Genomic DNA, 21,765 nt, shown 5'->3' on the forward strand with positions numbered 1-21,765 from the left:
GGGGGGGGGGCAACAAGGATACCTCGTAATACAAAATGAACGCAGTGATAATGGGACCGTATTAAAAATCTTGCATATTATTTAAGGGTCTGGGGGGGGCAGATACTTAGTAGATCTAATTTCATAGGAGGATCTAGGTGAGGGGCAAGGGGAAACGTCCCCCCCCCCCCCCTTAGATCCGCCTAAGATTATAATGCATTGCAGGAGTATTGGCTCGGCACTGCACTGGGTGCCATATGGCTCCCGTGGGCTAACGAACTTTACAAGTTATAACACATCTATTTATGGGGAAAAGTCAAAAGTGATGTCTTTGAATATAGCAGTGGCGTAACTGGGAATATGTTTTGGGAGGGAATCAGGTGGCCTGGGGTGGCGACCCTCTCCCCAAGGCAACAGGGGATTCGGGAAAATTTTTGAAAAATGGCATGCCTAGAGATACATTTCACATCATTTTGTCAATAAAAAATTAGCTTTAACCAGATGCAGTTTATTATGCATAAGTCAAAACTAGGCGATAGTTTTAAATATATTTCTATTTCTCAGAGGCTTTGGGGGGGGATATATCTCCTCATCCCCCCACCACTGAAAAATAGCATAAAATGTGATTCGTCTCAAAGCTTTCTTAAATGTTTTTTTCTGAATTCACAGCTCCAATTCTTATCCTACTTACCACAACATTACCAATTTCCTCCCATTTGTGGTGTGGATATAAATCATCTACCTTATCATACTGAAAATTTTCTCTCTCATTGAGCTTTTAAATAGGTAAATATGAAGTACGGTCCAAATAAAATTTTTTTCCATTATAAAAAATAAGGGACACCCTAAAGTGAAGCACCTTTGCTTTTGACTCTCCAAGTCGATGCATTACATCCCTCCCACAACCCTATCTCCTTCAGCCCAAAGACACAGTAAAGATTTAATTACTCGAGCTAATTAAGGGCAAAGTCAAAACAGAGAGCTGATGCGGAAAATATCGTTCATGATCATTTTCCAAATACTTGTGACCATTGCTTGTATTCTTAAGCATTTGATGTGCTACGAATCACTTCCATTCAATAGATGCAGACATAAATAGAGGTGAGCCAGAGACAGTCACAGTTAGAAATACTACAGTGAGAAAGCAAGTAGCACGCATGTGCATAAAACACCCACGGCTAGGACGAAATGAATGCTTCGACCGTGGTGATGTGTAGGGACTAGGGAGAAGTCAGGAATGTTTCTTGATTCATTGATTTTTCTTCGCTGTACGGGCCCAACGGTGGGTTCCCATGAAGCCTGCGCTCCAATACGCTCCAGTATCGCAATGCTATCGGTAACTACGTCTAAAAAGATGCAAAGGACACTCCAAGGACAACTCCTCCCGAAATGAAAGCACTCTTATGTGTTTGGTAATATAAACAATATTTATAGAGTCACAGTAATTTCACAGATACACACAAAAACGAGGATATGTTATTGAGCGTTGTCCCTCTTGATTTATTTCACACTTATATGAGATTTACCGTTGTTTATGTCCTCCGCGGACTCTTCACCTTTCTTCCACGTATACTTGGTGTCTTTTTCTTTCCTTCTCTTGGGCCCATTTAAATCATCTTGGGCTCCGACTGCTTTTTTGAATTTACGGGCAAGTGTCCCAGAAAGCGCACCGTACTGCCACGCCATGTCTTCGTCCGAGATATCTTTCTCTGCTTTCCGTTCGGCAGCTTCCTTCTCCAATCGAGCCCTAGCTTCCTCCTCTTCAGCTTGTGCTTTCATGATAAGTTCAACGGCAGGATTGAATCCATGGAAGGACAGCCTTCCAATGATTAAATCTTCGCATGGGACGTAGCTCGGCTCTAAAACATATTTACTCCTATAATTAAAAAAATTCTGGGTTAATTAAAAACTTACACCTTATATATCCTTAGTTACACCTTAATGAAAGAAAGGCTGTCTTACTCTTTCATTCCAGGTGTTATTTCGTGGGAGAACATTATTTGCCTATCCTCATCTTCCTTTTCCTTTTCGGCCTTCTCTTTGCTCCTTTTCATGAACTATGTATGGAATAATTAGATGATTTAATTCAATTCAACAGAAAGACAATTAGGAACTTAGCTGAACCGATTGACTGACATTACCTTCATTTCCAGGATATTTTTGGAAAGCTTTCTCTTAGTACCGCTTCGGAAATCCATTTTCTGCTAAATAACAAACTGCGACCAAAATATTAAATTACTTTTAATTACCACAACGCACACCCAAATAACCAGCCCAAACGAAAACAATGTGTGTGAAAAATCTGAATAACTGAATTGCCTCTCGCAATTCGTTCGTCACTTAGAAGCAAAGAGACTGTATATAGGAGGTTCATTTATTTCTCAGAATGGTAGATTTCTGTTACCACTTCGGTCGCTTTTTGATCAGCTTTTAAAATTGTCCGCAGCGCGGCGATGCGTGCAGTGCACTATACTTTTACATTAAGCTGCATTATAATATTTGTAATTGCGAGGAAAAGCGTATAAAAGTAGTGAACTTCATAGATAAATTCATGGTAAACGCAAAATTTAGTTAATACCTCTAATTATACCTTATTTCACAGCGATAGTCAATCGCTTTAACCGTTAGCGACGCGAGTGGCAACTTTTGTAAACCCATTTAAAATGCGCATTAGGTGACAACTAAATTGTTGAGGATCCTCTTATATAATATTCGTGCTTTAACGAAACGAATTTCGTCATTCTTCAGTTTCTCATCGTCTGCTTCTTAATTATTTAAAATTCTTTATGTTATGCATTAAAGTCAGAGTTTCCTCATAATAGTACCTTTTAAGGGAAATTTAGGATGAAGAGAATATAACGGTACCATTAATTCTTTTGAATCATGGTTAACTGAGGGTGTGGGAGTCTATGACTGGGAAGTTGTGATCTAATGTAGGCTGCATTTTCCGGGTTTCACCGCGTCGTGGTTGCGTTGGTGACAACAGTTTCTCCTCCACGACGCGGTGAAACCCAGAAAATGCAGCCTACATTACCAGCGCACCGCGGAAGCCTTCGCACCAACGAAGTTGTGATCTGTTTACAAAAATCCATCTATGATCACAGATTCTCCCTTCTGAAGGGTGGGGGTATGAAATATTTTCTACTCCACGATGACTTGAGCAAGTTTATACTAATTTAGTCTGATCTCCTAATTATATGAGTCGTTTCAAAACAAATCAGTCTGGGCCTAGATAGACCTGATTGAGTAAAACTCTGCATTTTCATCTTCTTTCAAATTCATCCACCTGCGATACTCGGATACAAATAGACTATTTGAGTATGTGCCCTTACCTCGCATTCAGTGCCTCCAGCAACTTTATATGTTCGGTATCCACAAAAATATTCCACATCCTTATTTCATAACCCTGAAACAGGATGCCTTCATCTGAGTAAAACCTCATCATTGCTTTTCTATCTGTGCACCGCATTATGTTTGTACGTACGTTTGAGTCTGCCAGAGGTATCCCATGACAGGCACAAGAGGGCAAAGTACATGGCTCCTGTAAAGGAAGGGTAGAGAAGACAATTTATATAGAGGTGCTGGCGAAGAAAGGGTTTGTCATTGTTGTGTACCGTCCAGCAAGTACTTCCTTCCTTAGTTTCCTCCAAATGGGTGCATGAACAGGAACAGCAATGACATCACAGGCTCATGAAAAAAAGGGGGGCAGCTTTCGCATTTCCTCATTTTAAGCATTTGAGAGAGTGGTTGCTATAGGATTATTTCTTTCTGTCATCACATATCTTTCTCGTACATCAACCATAAAATCATTTCATGAATTGCAATTTTTGGCCAGAGAGAATAACCAAATCATTATTAAAGGCTTTTTTTGGCTCACAAAATCAGTGACACTTATTCAGGGATGCCGACTTACAAAAAATATTGGGGGGGCGCAAACCGGGGATCTTGCCAGAAATTTTATAAGTGTAGAGTTTTAAGTTTTTTAAGCATTTTAGAAGAGTCACATGATCAGCATTAGAACCCTGATAGCTTGAATCTTGATATCAGGGCACTTTGGGGAAAATCAAATCCTGACACATTTTTTCCTCACCTATAACGAATTTTTAAGGGGGCTCGGGCCCCCTCAGGCCCCATGGAGTCGGCGCCACTGCACTTATTCAGAAGTCTTAAAACAGCTTCTATTTATTTCCCCAACCTGTCTTGCTCTCTCTGGGTCATTCATTGAGACTCAGAAGCTACCAGAAGAAGTCTCTTAATTGGAGTTTGAGAATCACAACAAGTCAAATAATAAATGTGTAGCTGCAGATAGATTTTTGATAGGCGCTGTGGGAGTCCACCATCAGCTTATTATCATTTACCTGAAGATTGGTTTGCCACAGGTCTCTGCTGAATTCTCCTATTACATAATCATGGATACATAATGCTTTTGCTTTGCATTCTTCATCACCTGCTCTATGTATTTCATCCAACACCCTCAGCCGTTCTACCTTTGACTTGCTGGACTCCAAAACCTCTGAATTATACAACTCAATGCATCATAGAGATTTTAGTTCATTGCCATTTTGCCAAGCTTTCTCATTAACATAAAATAGGATGGCTAAGCATTATATTTTACAGAAGTCATTCTCTCTGAGAAGCCCAATGCTGTCACATTAAATCCCTTTTTTAACACAACACAAGACAGGCTATTTGTGGGGTTAAGAGAATGAAGTGGACTGCATGCAGTACATTCCCCCATTTAGTTGAGGGTAATATGACAGTAGAGAAACTCAGAACACTTTTCTATGGATTTTCATTGGGGCGGGTAGCAGCCAGACACAGCCATTCTGCAGGGGCACTCGTAGAGCTGCTTAAACAAAGCAGAAAGATTAGCGCAGTAGTTATACTTGAAGCGAAGTCAATATTAGTTGTCTACTTGGAGATGGGTGTATCAAAGAGACATCGGATCACAACTAACTCCTTGGTCAGGTGTCAAACACAAGGAAGTATGACTGAAGCACTTCCACCCAGAGGCCTATGGCAGCCTTATCGCTTGCAGACAAAAATAAGTGAATAACAATAACTAGTGCGAAAAATCCACAGAGAAAAAAATCATTTGCCTTGACCAGGACTCGAACTTGCATCCCCCGATTTCCGGTTGAGTACTTTAGCCAGTTAAGCTACCGAGGCGTCATTCCTTCCTGTGGATATTTGTGGACAAAACTGGGCAAGGTGTTGCTGGACTGCTGAGCATATGATGCCACAAGCAGTCCAAATCATGTGCACAGCGCCACAGCTGGAGAGCAGGCCCGGACTTCGAACTGATGGAGGTGTCCCATCTAGACGAATTTAAGTATACCGGGACTAGCCACGGTGATAACTTTTACGGGAGTCACCCGCAATGCACAAGTTGTGCAAAAAATCCACAGAGAAAAAACCCAGATCCAATTCAATCCAGATCCAATTTTTTTTTAATTAAACAGTAACTAGACTCCACAATTCTGATGATTGAATACTGGACACCATTATTCTTCATTCTCTCCATGAACCCAGTTCTCTTTCCCTCCACAGCTCACCTACACCACATCCTTCCCTAAAGTACAGTTTTCAGCATCTTTTTATCCTCTCAGTGTATGTACACTCCATCCATACCCCCTTGCACGTCTGCATTCCTTTTCTCTCGGTCAATTACTCATCTCTCATTCCTATACAGACCCACAGTTCAAACACCTTTGGCCCCTTACCTGGCATCCAAATGTGGGTACTTGAAAAAGCATGTCCCTGTTTAGATGTAGGGATAGTTATCCCTTTTGAGAGAGTGGAGTTCCCTCCCCAGCATGACTGCTGGACTGAGCCCCAAGAGACTCTTCCATCCCCTCTGTACGGTGCATTTTTGTAGGACATTCGTTAAGAAGGGTCTCCCGGATAATCACACAGTCTCAGCACCAACCTTTTTCGACCATTCCCAGTGGGAACTCCACATTATATTCAACTCAGAGGGTAGTTGGGTTCCCTGCTTTCCCGGTTTATAACCCTGCCAGTGGCATTGGTTCGCAGTCAACTCCTGCTCTGTTTATATGAATTAGCTATATAGATAATTGTTGCTTGAACATAAATTGCAGACTTCGAATTGAATTCCTCGTTGTATTCTGAGAATTGTCAAATTTTGAACAAAGCTCTACCGCCAATATTAATGGATATTATGCATCAACAATTTCCATGTTGATGTTTATATTGAAATCAAAATATAAGTTAATATTTCTCATAGAATTTCGTTTAAAAATTGTAAATGCTGCTCAAAAGACAAAGAATTCAATTCTTAGTTTATATTGTTTGAGAAAGAAGCAAATATTTATTTCGCAAACTACCTGAATGAACAATTGTATGACTGCGGTCCCTTACCACAAAGAGGGGTAATATAATATGAGGGGTCCGGGTGCATGCTCCCGGATTTCGGTGGTACGGCCTCTGTTCCACTGTGTTGGGTCCCGAAACTAAGACTTCGCGAACCCGGGACCGCCATAAAAGAGGGAGAGCAAGGAAATGTATATTTTCGGCATTCGTTCGCCTGCGTTGAAAAATCTCTGACGAAAATTGCTGGCTTTCGCCTCCTGGGTCAAGAAACGTCCTGCCGCACATTTTCATCGTTAGTAGCGAAAGGGTTAACGACTAAATGTTGTTGAAATGTAAAAAATATTGTATTGAATGAGTCCCAACTCAAATCCCAAATTTTTTGGACCAAAATCTGAAAAAGTACACATGTGCTCCAGCGATTCGAAGCATTACATAAAACAATCCACTTTGCTTGGTCGCAGGTGATTAATTATTGGCTAATGTGAAAGGATAAAATTCAGCTTGAAAAAAATCATGTCTTAGCGTAGATTTAGACTCATGGCTTACAACTGACGGTCTTCTTGCAGTGCAAATCTCAGACTAAGTTTAGCAAACAAGGTGTTGATGTCTTTTTCACGCAATGACACATGAGATAAGATTTGCTGAGCACACGAGAGTGCTTAATAAGCCACAAGTCGTCCTAGTCTGTCAGTAAAATCAGTCTGAGATGTGCCTGGGAAGGATGGTTAATTTAATTGGTAGCACACCTGACCCTCAATCAAGAGATCCAGTTTTGCATCCTGGCTGAGCCAATTGATATTTTCATTTGGCAAATTTCATCCTTGGTCACCATGACTCAGGGATTATTTGGACCTATTTTTTGGGTTTGAGGTTTTAAGCTGTATTATGATTTGTTCCAATTACAAGTCCCACTAATCCTGGGTCCAAATCAAACTGAGTGAGTGCATCTGCAATCCTTAACAGGGTCAATCAAAAGATGAGGGGAAGAGGTGGGCTGTATCCCTGAAGGCTATGTTCTCAGCACTCGTAAAGGTAGGGGTCGAGATGCACCAAAATTATCTTGGACCCCCATCCATCCTACTTAGATAGTCAAGAGGCAGAAACACTTTCCCAAGGAGTACCACCACTGAAGGGTTGGAAAGAGATTACTGACGTTTTCTTGGATGACATTCACTGGCATATCTGGATATTATTTGAAGCAATGATAATGTGAGTTATTTTTACTACACCAAGTCCGGCAAGATTTTATTTAAGCCACACCCATTCCTATCAGTGAAATTTCCCAAACTATCTTGAAAAACCAAAAATCTATAAGCTCATTAAAGTCAAATAAGCTACTGAGAAATTAATGAAAATTATATTATTGTTGATATGTGTAATGCTGTTACAGAATTAATTTCTCGGGAAACTGGATAATAATTAAAAATTTATGTTAAGCACTACATATTCCCTCTCCTATTGACAATTTAAGCTTAAAATTCAATGTTGCCATCTGTTTACAAGAGTAAATAAAGTTCTGTACTTCACGTTATGTACCCAGTATGCACAAAGAATGCTAAGTAATGCATTTTCCGTGGAATGCAACCTGCATGACCACATCATGTTGACATTGTCAGAGATAAGAGATGATTTTGGGCACCACTTCATGAAAGGTTAGCAAACACTAAAGTAACAAGTTATATGTGTTTTTAACCATGTCCTATTTTTAGCCACTTTGATACCACAAAATAAGCACCAGGGCTATTTCTGAATCTGTTTTAATTAAAATACTACGCAGGGGCACATGAAGTTCCAGGGTACAAAAAGAAAACAAAAAAATTTGAGGCAGAGTATTCTGGGTACAAAATACCTTCCCGGCTCTGAATTTCTTTTGGATCTGCCCTCAAGTTTACACTCAGGATTTGAGGGTTGGATTTCAAAAGAAGAATCACAATTTCAATTTGCTCTATTTTATTAGAAAATTGGTCACTGTTACATTTCATAATTAACGAGAATAACCACGAGCAACATTGTACAAATAATTGTTTCATAGAATTTGTTTCTTTTACTGCCCTGGATCTTGAAGACCATGGCATGAACACATCAACTGATCAGGTCCAGAGACTTAATCTTTTCGATGAAATAAATGTTTTTAGTGCAACCCATTCATGCATTTTCTCCCAGAATTATACAATTGAGCAGGTCTAAACTTATGATGAAATGACACATGCGCACATCATTTAACATAACGATGATGTGCCTGATAAAAAATTTTAGATTATAACACTACTATCAGGAGGGATATTGAAAGGTTAAGATAACATTACTGATGGGAGTTAATTATATCCATGACATTATCATTCCTGAGATATCAAATATTCGTAACATTATACATGTATGTAGCACCAACTGGGATTATACCACCTACTCGACACTAAACTCCTTACGAACCATAAAATTGGGAGAGGCACAAAATTCCATCTGGAGTATCTCAGCACACCATTTCCCAGAAAATTTATCATTGCAATCACATTAATTACTTGAGATAAAGCTTACTTCCTTTTTCATGACATTGATTTTTTATGGCTGGCAGTCATTGGCTAACTCCATTTAAAAAACGTAACAAAGCAAAAATTTAGATACATATGTAAACATATTCCAAAAATCAAAGTCAACAGATAAATCCAACTTAAAACAATAGACAAAAATGCTAGAAAAAGATATAGACACTCATACATTTGTAACCACAGTAACATAAAAATAATAAATGTCCATTAAACTTTTCTCCAAACTGTTTCATCCTTGTTTAACAGAAGAAAAGCCATGCCGTGAATACGGAAATGTTTTTGTAAATCGCTCAATAGCTCAAAAGATTTGTGGCAAACCTTGCATTTTAAAGTGTCCAATGGATTGGCATCTCCCGAAACACAATCTCCGTTCGCACCTCCTTCACTGCCATCCATTTTGAGTTCACTCTCCACTTTCATGCCGTGCCGCATTATCAAGTGTATTCTGTGAGATGGTTCCGACACAAACTCCAAGTTACACTTCTTACACTTAAATCCAGCATTTTTGTGAGAGTTGAGGTGCCTCTTGTACACCTTCTTATTCTTGGTCTGGAACGAACAATCCTTGCACTTCATCCACACCTTCACAATCTCCACACTATTCAGCCTATTCTTAACCAGTTTCGGTCGACCAATTTTGGGAATGTTTTTCTTCTGGTTCGGTAGACCAACGATAGTCCTACTCTTATTCACCATTACCTTCAGCATATTTGATGCCTTCATGGAGAACCTCAGCAGTTCCAATGGAACGCTTGATTTGCTGAAATCCAACCTTCGCACCAATGGTTTTAACGACATTATTTCAACATCTGGATGTTGCTGACGAAAGTGCTTCTGTATAATATTGTGGTCGATTTGAATTGAGTGCTTACAGATGTGACACAGATACGTGCTTGGGGTCCCTGAATCTTTAATTTTGGCAATTGAAAAAGATGGACCATTTAACGCCATGCAGTTATTTTTTAACGATTTTCTACCCACCAAATTAGGTGATATTGGCTTGAGGACATTCATGGACATACTTTCACTTCCTAATCTCCACTTGTGGCATCCTTCGTAGTTGGGAGGAATATTTTTCCACGCTCTAAGGGTACCAACGACCAGTTCGTTACGGCACATCAAACACTTGCGAGGATGCCAACTACATGCTTTATACACTTTTTGAGATGTTGATGACTTAACGTACTTCCTAACTGTGTTCATGGAAAGCGTTTTGGGGTCTAAGTTGATGGATGCAGGAATTGCTTCATTTGTACCAACCTGAGCTTTGTCCTCTGATGAAGCAGATGCTACTGAGTTGCTCTTAAACTTTCCGTTGAGTGTATTCATACTCGAACCATTAGCTGACTTTACGGTGGTAAAAGCAGTAGATTTTTGCTGTTGAGTGTAATTTGAGCTAGCCAACGGGCTAGAACGATTGGGAAAGCATACCATGAGGGGCATTTTTGATTTTGGTATATTTTCATTGATCGCTTCACTTGACAAGTTCTCTTTAGCTAGCTTTGCCAAAGCAACAGCATTCACATCGTTCTTAGAATCTGAACACGAGAGATTGTGAGAGGCAAAATCTAGCTTGCTTTCAGAGGTAAACCCACACGTACACTTGTAACAATATAAGCAAGAAGCCTTGTCTGTCACATGCTCATGGACATGAAGGAATAAACAATTTTTGGTGAGCAATTTTTGTGGGCACAGCTGGCACTGCTCAAAAAACTTGGTCGGAACTTTACCCCCATGGCTTGCAAGCTTATGCTCATTTAACAATTTGATCTCAAAAAATGCTCTGGGACAAGCCATGCATTTAAAAACGGGCTTAACATGTTTTGACGCTAGGTGCACTTCAAGGCTCGTTAGGGAAGGGAATATGCCAGGACATACCTGACAACGGAACCTGGGACATTTTGCCAAATGAAAGCAAAAATACTTCAAGTGAACCATGAACAACTCGAAGAATGAAAACTCTTTCATGCAATCGGGGCAAACAAATGGTGCCTTCTTTGAGTGAATTCTAGCGTGGGCTTTAAGGCTGCACTTGGTGGGCAAGATTAGTTCACACGAGGTGCATTTCCACCTTGTGTCACTTGGCTTGTTATCTTCAAGGAAATGAGATCTTATGTCTTCATAATTCAAGCCACACTCCTTACAAACAACACTCTTATTTACCAAAGGTGAGTTCATTGGTGGCCTAATGATGACCTTCACTTCCCCCGACTTAACATTGGTGGACACCAATTTCAAATTCCCACTAGACATCTGCAGTTGGGGGTCCACAACTTTTGTCATAGACATTAATCCTTGCTTGGAACTAGGAGTAGAGCTTTTCGAGGGTTTTGTTTCACCATTCACATCTTCGGGATTTTTCTTAATGTCAATCACAACTTGGCTGGTTTTCTCCGGGATAACATCTTCACAGAAATTTGGAAGAGGTCTAACAATTACATTCAAATCCTTATTTTTGACAGGATGCTCCCTCAAGTGAGCTAAGAACACACACTTGTTTTTGTATTGAAGATTCTTGCCGCAGATTTTACAAAAATAAGTGATGAGAACACTTTCTCTGGATAGGTGCATGTTCAGGCTGGATTCCAGAAAGTAGCTGCAATGAAGTAAAGTTAAATTTCAGTACACATAAAGGGAGCAAATAATCTTTTCATATATACATACATTCACTATGTAATCCGTGCCACTGCGAATGAGCAAAATGATTGGTCTCATGAGGGCTGGGTTTACTTCGCAATTGCCTCCCATCAACTCTGCTCCTCTGAGCATTGTCCTATCGAGTGGTCCTTTGTTGAACCAGAACACCAAAATAGCGTCACCAAGCCAAAAAAAAATTGTGACCTCGCAATTTCTTTTGGAAAAAATGTGAGATTAAGGGTCAACAGAGGAGTTACAGTTACAGTCAGAGGAAGTTACTAAGGGTGACTAATTTGAAAGTGCCAATAATAAAGTTTGACCTCACTTGATGATGAAGGACAATGATCTCATAGAACAATTGAAGAATTTCCTCCAATGGAGTAGACACCTAATGGTCATCACCAAGTTAAAACATATGAGCATCAAATTTCCAATAGCGTTAATAATTACATTATTAGCGTTCTTGGATCTAAAATTATTTCATCACTTCTCTAAAAGTTGGTAACATCAATTTCTTTAATGCCGACGAGGTGCAAAATAAGGGACAAGTCGTCTCACTACGCATACTTTTTTACCTTCTACCATATTCCTCTTTACATTATCAAAGGTGAACACCCTCCTAGCAGCACACGCAGGATGAATTTTGCTGTATTGGAGGCAAGGGAGGGGGAGAAGCGAGCGGGGAGGGGATGGGATCGGACTGCCGCTCTTGTGTCCACGACGCTGCGTGGGCATTTGAGTATTTTCTTTGAGGACACGGATTCTAATTAGGCATTTTGTGGCTAAACGGTGGCAGATACGTCAATATACACAAAATCTTGCTCTAAAAGGAAAGTAACTCGGCAAAATCTATTAGGAATGATCATAAAATATTAAATTTTATGAATTTTGACACCCCCCCCCCCCTAAATAGCATTTGAGCGACGGTCAGGGGTTTTCCTGGAGGTCTCAAAATTTTCAGGCCTTATTTTTGAACGGTTCCACACCTTTTTCTCATTGAGCCAGATGGATTTGAAAAAAAAAAAATCAATTTTTCCGATCCGCCCTAGTGTACATGCTTATGGAAGAGGGCCCCCTCTCTACTAGTCTTTAATCTCAGATGCAAAGGGCCAGAAAACCATCAGATGGGGGGAGGGCTTTTTTTGAGGGTCGGAGGGGGTACATAACGTGACTGCCCCTTCCAACATTTTGAGGGAGTGGGGTAGAGGTTGAACCCCAAGGGCCAAGGACCTTAGGGTTCAATCTTTACCCCCCTCCCCAAAATTTTTCAATTGAATTTTTTTCAATTAAAATTTCTCACTTTTCAATTGAACATTTCAATTTAATATTTCCAATAGGGCCCATATAAATTGAAACAATGAATTATATATACTTAAAATAATTTTTGTCCTAAAATGCAATTTTGGTGGTCAGGACAGCAGAATATGGCAGTCCTGATGAAAGGAAATATTGAGAAGAGAATCCCCTAGCTTGTAATGCAAATAATATTAACATTGTTTTCTACTCTTGTATTTTGAAACCAAATAGGCTAATATAACTTGAGATAATATCTTTCTGAGAAATGGCTCAGAAAATTAGAGGCCATTAGGGAACATTCTTTAAGCCACATCACCTTGGAATCTCAAACCGATGCCATCCACACCATTCCTTGCCCTCGGACAACCTCAACTCAAAAAAAAAACACAGTCATGTATTTTGAGTCACAGAAGTTGCAGTTGGTGACAATTCATGAGAAACTGTCTCATTTGAAACTTGCCTTAGATTACTAACAGAGATTTAAGAAAAACATACCAAAAAATCAATTTATTTTGCTTCCCATATTAATTTTTTTCATGAATACAAACCTTTTTCCTGGGAGTTTTCCTTAAGGGGGAGGGTTAGCACTGAAATACGGTGGTTTCCTATCATTTTTTATTGCCTAAATCGAAAGATTATTACTCCTGGAGATTATTATTCTGTTACTTCCATTTCACGCTCTTAGATTTTCGAATGACAATATATTTATTTTTCGCGATTAAACGAAAAGTGAAAATTTTCAAGCGCACAAAAACGCGACAGCTAAGTAGGAATGATGGGAAAAGTCCGTGTGACATATTTCTGGTTCCCACTGCCGCCCTGTGAGGTGACCTTGGGGCGAGGCTTGAGAGCTTATACAACGCAGGCTGCTAGCAGGTAGCAGACTACCCTGCTAGCAGGTGACGCTTGGCTTAAATATGGATTATTACTACCTTATCAAACGAAGGAAATTTTCCGACCTGAGACAATTTTAATAAGTGATTATTAAGAGATGTTTCCCTGAGCTCTGTGACTCATGCATGCATTGGTAATCTCAGACGATGTAAAACTACTATCTACCCGTATAGAAACTAGGTCCCTGTGATGTCACGTGGAGTGAAATCGCATGGGCGCCAATCTGGCCTTATTCAAATGAGGTTAAAATTGACCATTAACATTCGTCTAAACTGGGATTCATAAAACCAAATAATTTCTATATTATAAAAACCCTTATGGTGGGTAACGAATAGCAATCAATGAATTTCGTTTTTTTTTATGAAGGAAACTACCCTATTAAAATTTACTTGCACCTGAAAAATGCCTAGGATCAGCTCTGAATTGTGTCCAGCTAGGCCAATGGATTATTTAAACAAATGTCATAAGCTAAATAACCATCAATTGCCAATTGGGGGGTCCCATTAACTCCTATATGATCTACCCTCAATATATGGAATAGCCACAGGGTTACAACTTTAAGTTTTTAATACCTTTGACATTTACAAGACTTACTTGGAGATCAGTTAATAACCTAGCTCAATCATTATTCTACACTGATGCTGAAAGTTGCAAACAATATGCACACAGTCTCATTCCATATACATATTAGGGAAAAAAACGCCATTTTTATGCGTAAACGCCAAGTAAATAATTGAAGACAAACAATTTATTACCATGGTCATAGTAATATTCTCCAATAATTTTCCTTCTTGGGCATCTTCTCCTATTAGCAATAATTAACGACATGAAGGATTTTAATTGCATAAGACAACATAAGAGATGATTTTTTTCCCAACAATGCCAAACAATCGACAATCTTCACAGTCTACCTACACTTTCTAGAATGAAATTGATAATTCTATAGTAACTGAGCATAGGTAAGGCCAATATGATTCTGTTACTTCCATTAATGGAAATTGATAAAAACAACAAATGTGCTCTAATGCATTACCCAAAAGTGTTCGTGGCTGCTTACATTTCTACAAATTACTTGATTCGCAGGTAGTGCCGCTATGTTTACGGCTAATACAGTAAAAACAAAAAGAATGTAGTTTCTTCAACACCAACGTTACCCATAATACGCCATAGACTCAACATTGATACCTCGGTTACCGTAACACAACCATACGGGCCCATCGTAAATACATACCACCTTCTTTTTAACGAGCGTATTCAACACTTCAACAAGTTTATTTTTCAACTTATCGTATGGTATTAGGCACCCCCGTATTCCCCTAACATCAGCGACTACCGTCAACATTGTGTTTGATCACAGTACAGTCATTCCGTAATCAGTGGCTTGCTTATGACCTTGAAAACCATAGCTGTAACTCTCATATGCACGTATTTCCTTCCACTAGTTAACGCGAGACAGCCTTCAAGTAGGTACTGCAGAAATCGTGGAATTATGCGCTAAAAGAACTCAAGTTTCGTCTCGAGTCAACATCACAGAGTCGTCGGAAGTGCAACGAATTGCATTACTTTGTCTCCGGCACCCAGTTCACCGAAAAGAGAAGTAAACTCACCGGTCGCCACAATCCGAGCATTTATGAAATATGATTGATTCAATTCCCGCGAAGTCGGCATAAGAAGGCGGTCGGTATGGTCGGGCAACACAAGAGAATATTTCATCGCTACCGCTGCCCTCCTTAACGTCCATAATGCTGGACGCTGATGGCTGAAATAGTTAAATGGTACAGTGATAAAAGTGACCCTTCCAAATCGCAGTAGCTGTATTGGCTCATTCACAAATAGCTGCAGATAGTATCAACAGCACTTACTCAGTTGCCCACTAGTCCCTTGGTTTAGGAAACGAACTTCGAGTCCAACTACAGTTTACAAAGGCAACGTCTGTCCAAAATTGTTATTCCCGATGAAAAAAATATATTTCCACCAACAGCACCGTTTCGACTTCCCTAATATCCCGGTAAACGATTAATTAGAGCTGATTTAAGGGAATAGTTTTTCAGGATCGCCAAAGGTTAAAGGCTTTCATAGATGTCTCTGCCTGTACTTGCAGTCGTACCAACACACGGCATAGGGCGATTTAATTTGAGATATGACTGGTAAAAAGACTGAGCTTGAACCATTTTTCAATCCGTTATGTCAATATTCATTATCAGTGCTCCATTTATACTCGTTTACAGCTAAAATTACCGCGATATAATCGTACCATTTCCAAATAAAGGGAGGGGTGTGAAGCTCTGCTATGATCAGCCGCTGTGTGGCGCTGTAAACGCAGTACCATCAGCTTCGACAGTAATACCGAAAACTTCTGGGAAACATAGAAGATTATGGCCTAACACCTCAATAATGCTGAAAGAAAATGCCCCTAATACTACATTTTTCATGGCTTTCACTTTTTCTGGAAAGCCATTTTAGTTATCGGGAGATATACTTAAATTGGCCTGTCTTACTGCAGACGGGAGTCCTTGCGAAGATCAGCCGCTCAAAATTTGGCTGACGGCGATTATACTTCAAGTAGTTCTCCATAGGAAGAACGGACTATGACTCTTCAAGTTGGGCTATCTCCTACCGTTCATACCTATTGACAAAAGAGCCTTTACTACCATCGTGTTCCGTGGCCCCCTCAGTTCCGATGCTTGCCTCCCCCCTTCAGTATTCATACGGACGCGTTGAATCTTGAAAAGATTCTTTTATAGTAAAGTCATTTTATATCGGTTTTCAGTGAAATGGGGAATCGATGGCGATAATGAGTACACTTGTGAGCATACCTTGTGAGGACGTTAATTACATTCGAGTTAGATCCTCCATCTCCATCCTTAGCGCCGGTTTGATGAACGACTTATTCATCGCCAGCAGGGCTACTGATGCCGTTTCTCAAGTGGCCAGGTTTATATAGTGTCTCACTCAGGTGAGGATGGTCCCTATTGGTGAACACATTTTTGCTTTTTCCTGCCATATTTAGGATAGGGTTCAAGTGCCTACTGAAGTGAAATCCTTCATCTCCATCAAAATTTTTACTCTCAAGGTCGATCTCCATCGCCTCATTTGTAACTCGGTCTCAATAACCTTTGGAATGGCCCAAGAGTGTTGTTTCCGCCCATTGACTGGCATGGTCGAGGTCAATGGAATACTCTGCAACCATAGATTTATCAGGTTGGCCCAGTCGGAGGTGCTGCTGGTGTTCCTTTGTCCTTGATTTGATGGTTTTACTCGATTCTCCAATGCACCTCTCCGCACTCTCATGGTACACATGTGGTAGACACCAGGTATAGTTTCAGGCCGTCAAAGTTCCGAGTCCTTTACACGAACTATCTGGCTCCTAAGTTTATTCAGTGATAAATTCACAGTCCATATGTTGTATTTCTCCAGTTTTCAAGAAATCCCACTGGATATTAAACGATTTGAATTTTTCCTGGTGAATATTTCTCGGGTTTGCAGCCAGGTTAATGCTTTTATACAAGCCGATGTTTTGGGAGACGACTTGCCTCCCATCCTCAAGGCTGTGTTACACTTTTCAAAATCTCAAAGCCACTGGGTGCCATTTATTATCCATTTCTACGAATGTTGCATGGGATCCAAGTAATTTTTCCTCCGAGGCATTTAACTCGCCAGCACACAGTGAGCAGAGCACTACTCTTGTCCAGAGGGGATCAATTATAAATGCTTGACATATGTATAACGTACCAGTGGGTACAGAGAAATCACTATGGTTATAATCGGAAAGGAACCTATGTATGTCTTATTATAAATATTGAATATTCCCCAGCTATTCAGCACTCAAGCAAGAGCTGCAAATGGTCACACATGGAGCTACTGATAGTGAGCTTGTATGCAAGCAACAGCAAAATAAAGTGGCTCAATTGGAGTGAGTTTGAAGGAGCATGTAATTTTAATGAAAATCATGTTGTTTCCAGTGATCACTGTAAAGGCTAATCATGAATCCCCATAAATTCATGAGAATAATTTTCTTTATGACTGACTTTCAATAGTTCTCTTTAAAGTATTTAATCGTTTTACAGTATTTTGTCTTAAATAAAGATATATAAGCAAATTTTGATTTTAAATAAATCCAACTCAATTAAATACAGATTAACATATCTGCACTAAATATACGTACATATTTTGAAAAATCTCACATGAGATTATAAGGGATGAGGGAGGGATCCAAGCCAAAGTTCGCAACATATCACTAGGCGAGGTCAGGGAGGGTCGAAGAATTGCCTCGCACAATTATTGGACACCTCCAAAGGTCCATATTTCTAGTTTTTTAAAATAACAAACTGCCCTTTCTGAATTGCTTAGAAGAAAACCTCTTCATACCAAACCCATATACAATTACTTCTCATCGCAACAGTCTAGGGGTTTAGTTTACTACTTGGTTTAATTTTTAGAGTATGAGAATTATTATCAGAGTATGCTACGTATACAATAAACATTTTAGGGAACATAAGAATCCCAGATGGGTACCAATCATAACAGCATTGTCCTTTCTTTGCCTAATCCTTTTTTATTCTATTGGCTCAAATAGCCTTGGCAAAGCACACTTATTTTCCATTCCTTTTTCTAGTTGTAACTCTTTCCTTGGAAGGCTTGGAAATGAACAAAATAGTCTAAAGAAGTATCTGTGAGAGAATTAATGTCTGTGGGGAAACAAGGGCATACCCAGGATCATAACTGGGGGGGGGGGGGGGGCAAGCCATGGTCTAGGGGGGAACAGACCAAGTTGTGACATTAGTTTATGAGATTATTTCCTTGAAAAAATAATGGCCCCCTGCCCCTCGCTGGGTACGCCCATGTGGGGAAATGAAGATCGTGATTCTCAACACTCTACCTTCAGATGAAATATTGCTTTGGCAAATGGACGGTTATCAAAGACGAATAAAACAAGCCATTACATTCTATCAAAATACTTTCAGACAGTAATCCTAAACAGTAAAAAAGAAGTACATATTTCCCAATTGAAAATTTTCAGAAAATATCTTTCCAAACTTTGGTATGGCCAAACAAGTTGGAAATTCCCAAATTTCAGGATCCCATTCTTAAATGCGTGGACTCAATATTGTGGGTGATAGAAAAATAAAAGAAATTTGTCGTGCATCTCTGCAGTAAATTTATTTTGACACCGAAATAAATACAAAAGCTCCAAAGATATATACAAATACTGAAATACCATAGACACTCCTGAGGCAAAGCACCATTCTTGGGTAAGCTTCTCGTTTACCATAGCATCATTTATTTTATACATTGCACACAGATACACTCATAGTTATAAGAATTGGAGTGACAATTCACATGGCTTAAATAAAGTGCTCTCAAAAGGATGGAAGGCAGGAAGTGATGGGATATCAGTTCTCTCTCACAGAATACACTCATAATTGATTACACACTTAGGTACTATACAGGGTGAACAGAAATTGAAACTCCATTTGATAAATTGATAGAGGGCGAAGATTAAAACAATACGTACAATAAAAGTGGTGATGCAGATTGAATGTCTTTTAAATATAGCACTTATTAGGAATATATCTAACACGATTTTCATATAACCAACACATCATCACACCTAATGCAATACCTGTTGAAATCTTTGATAAAATAACTGCCAGAGTGACATAATATTTATAACAATGGTTAAATTGGCATGAGATACAAATATATTTCCAGTTTTTCCTGATTTTACATGGTAAACAAATAATTTTTTATCTCCCTTCGAGGTGTAAGCCTCCTGTAATCTATTCTTAGCTTAAAACTTTGAATACACAAGAAATTTAAATTTTGATACCTCTGTAGTCTTAAACTTCATTAAGGTTTAGTGTTATGTACTTGGTATGAAATTTAAATCACAAATGAAGAGAATACATTGAATACATAGATAGACATGTCATTTGACAATCAAAACAGATGTCTAAAATTGACAACCAAACTTCCTAATTTCCTTTTCTCCAGTCATTTCTAGTAGCACTTATGATTCATTGATGATGTAATATTATTTGAGCATAAATTAAGTCTAACACTAAACTTTTAATCTTTAACTGAAGAAATATACATCAATTTGTTTCTAGAATGCTTCTGAAAGTTATTGCTTGTCATCAGTGATAAGAATAATTCCAAAATTTACCATATTCTAATCAATCACAATATCAGAATTATTTGGCACAAGAGTTGCACATAGATTGGTGCAATGATTGACTGCATGATTTAATTGGGAAAGATAGTTAACTTATGAGAGAGGTATCAGTATCATTACTGTTAAAATAAGAGATTTCTCTGTAGCCTCACAGTAGTCAGGGAACAACAAATGGAACAATTAATCATTCACATGCAATTTAAACATGTATCATGTGGCGTATAAGCTAGTTGTGCAAGTCACCGAGTGTAATGATAAGCAGTGGCAGAAAAAAAATACAGGTAGAAATTGTGCTTCATCTAGATACATAAAGGAGAAATGGTAAAGAAATAAGGTTTACCACTGAACAGGAAATTAATATAGAAGTAATTGATTGAAAAAAGAGAAAGATAAAGTTAAATCGCCATTTCATAGCCCACATATCTGAGCTCAAACATAACGCATGCCATAGAGAAATTAAGTCTCACATCAGCAAAATTTAAGGTTCACATTGAAACTAAGGTTCAAAATCCACTTGAATCACCTCAGTGAATAGGAAACCTAAAGGATTAACAAAGGCTGCCACACATGATGATACATACCGAAAAATATATGCAATGTTTTTAACTTTTTGGGGTGGTATATGTTATCGTCATAAGTTCGGAAATATAATCTGCATCAATTAAATGTCTTTCATAATGTTATAAATGCTTAACACATTGAAAATGATTATGGATGCAATGTCACTGTTAATGGAATATCTAATGAAATACATGGCATCATGATTTTTAATGATTATGTACTCATATCTATTCCATACTGCCAAAATTAGCAAGCTTGGATAGTCACTTGACGTTAACTTTTTGCAAGTATGTATGTACATAAATGGGGCAAAAAATTAGCGACCTAGCGACCTAAAAAAGCAAAAAATTCTCTTTGGCTATGACATATAATTCCATTTTTGCAATTGCTGATACAGCCGTAATTCAGGCAGCACAGAATGTAAATAATATTCAATCATTTGTATCAAATTCTCTAATCATAAATCATGGAAAGATTACAAAAACGTACTTTGGAACAAATAGAGAAATCTTCTCTGATATTTTTCATAGAAGAAACTCCTCACTGCATTCAGTCACCATTTGTATTGCGTCTATGATTTGATAAAATGGAAATTATATTCACAAAAAATTAGTTATTCCATCAACTTCTTACTTAGTGCGATACACTTGATAGGAATGTGCAACATTAATAATTCGTATTTATATACACAAGATGCAAACTTACGTTTCCATGGATTAGCCTAATAAGGCAAGGGTTTGCATTATTTGCAGAGCATTATAAACCCGATAGTCATAAAATAATTATCCAAATGGCAAACACTTTACACAATAATAAAATTTAATTGCCCTTCACACTTTAACAAAGAAATCACCCAAATATGAATATGCCAAAGCAAGCGAGCGAGCACACTCGCTACATGGTCACAGCCAAATTAATTTACAATAAATATCATTTTAAAATACCTTGAGTCCTATTTTTGACGGTATTCCACAGTTCGATAACTGCAAATATAAGGCAGTGCAATACACTCAAGGTTTATACATAATAGACAGAGCGGATGAAAAGACTTGCAAGGATTTAGGAACATATTTTGATTGTAAGGATAGTATTCCAGCTTCTGCAACTTTTCCAGATGTTTTTAGTTCCTCAATCACCTCATTTATTAAAGAATTATCTTCTTCTTTGCAATCTAAGATTTGCTGGATACAATCGTTAAAAATTTTAGAGCCCACAATATGCGTAACTAATTTCTTCCTGATTATGAGGGACAAAGTGCTTCTCTTGAGGCTAAATGCCTGCTCCTAAAATGAAAACAAATGGGATCATTGACCATTATAAGTTCCAAAAGTATGTTGTTCTGTT

General features: G+C 38.6%; 4 protein-coding genes across 4 annotated transcripts in view; 1 reads left to right on the forward strand and 3 right to left on the reverse strand.

Moving 5' to 3' along the window:
* Positions 1-21,765, forward strand: part of LOC124169436 (28S ribosomal protein S11, mitochondrial) — a 119,875-nt gene that overhangs the window by 38,195 nt on the left and 59,915 nt on the right. The window lies entirely within an intron of this gene.
* Positions 1,384-2,295, reverse strand: LOC124169437 (M-phase phosphoprotein 6). Its single transcript, XM_046548041.1, has 3 exons — positions 2,121-2,295; positions 1,942-2,036; positions 1,384-1,855 (listed from the first exon to the last, which is right to left on the reverse strand). Exons 1-3 carry the CDS (start codon positions 2,175-2,177, stop codon positions 1,480-1,482), a joined length of 528 nt encoding a protein of 175 aa, XP_046403997.1. The 5' UTR covers positions 2,178-2,295; the 3' UTR covers positions 1,384-1,479.
* Positions 8,252-15,893, reverse strand: LOC124169434 (zinc finger protein 532-like). The gene is made up of 3 exons (XM_046548033.1): positions 15,548-15,893; positions 15,293-15,444; positions 8,252-11,454 (listed from the first exon to the last, which is right to left on the reverse strand). The coding sequence occupies exons 2-3, from the start codon at positions 15,424-15,426 to the stop codon at positions 9,066-9,068; spliced, it is 2,523 nt and encodes an 840-aa protein (XP_046403989.1). The 5' UTR covers positions 15,427-15,444; positions 15,548-15,893; the 3' UTR covers positions 8,252-9,065.
* The window catches only part of LOC124169432 (neuroblastoma-amplified sequence-like), a 37,504-nt gene continuing 34,565 nt past the window's right edge, over positions 18,827-21,765 (reverse strand). The window contains exon 43 of the mRNA XM_046548027.1: positions 18,827-21,704. Within this exon, the coding sequence (XP_046403983.1) occupies positions 21,432-21,704 (273 nt within the window). The 3' untranslated portion in view covers positions 18,827-21,431. The remainder of the gene's footprint in view (positions 21,705-21,765) is intronic.

The sequence above is a fragment of the Ischnura elegans genome, chromosome 12 (assembly GCF_921293095.1).
Source record: "Ischnura elegans chromosome 12, ioIscEleg1.1, whole genome shotgun sequence".
Classification (NCBI taxonomy): Eukaryota; Metazoa; Arthropoda; class Insecta; order Odonata; family Coenagrionidae; genus Ischnura; species Ischnura elegans.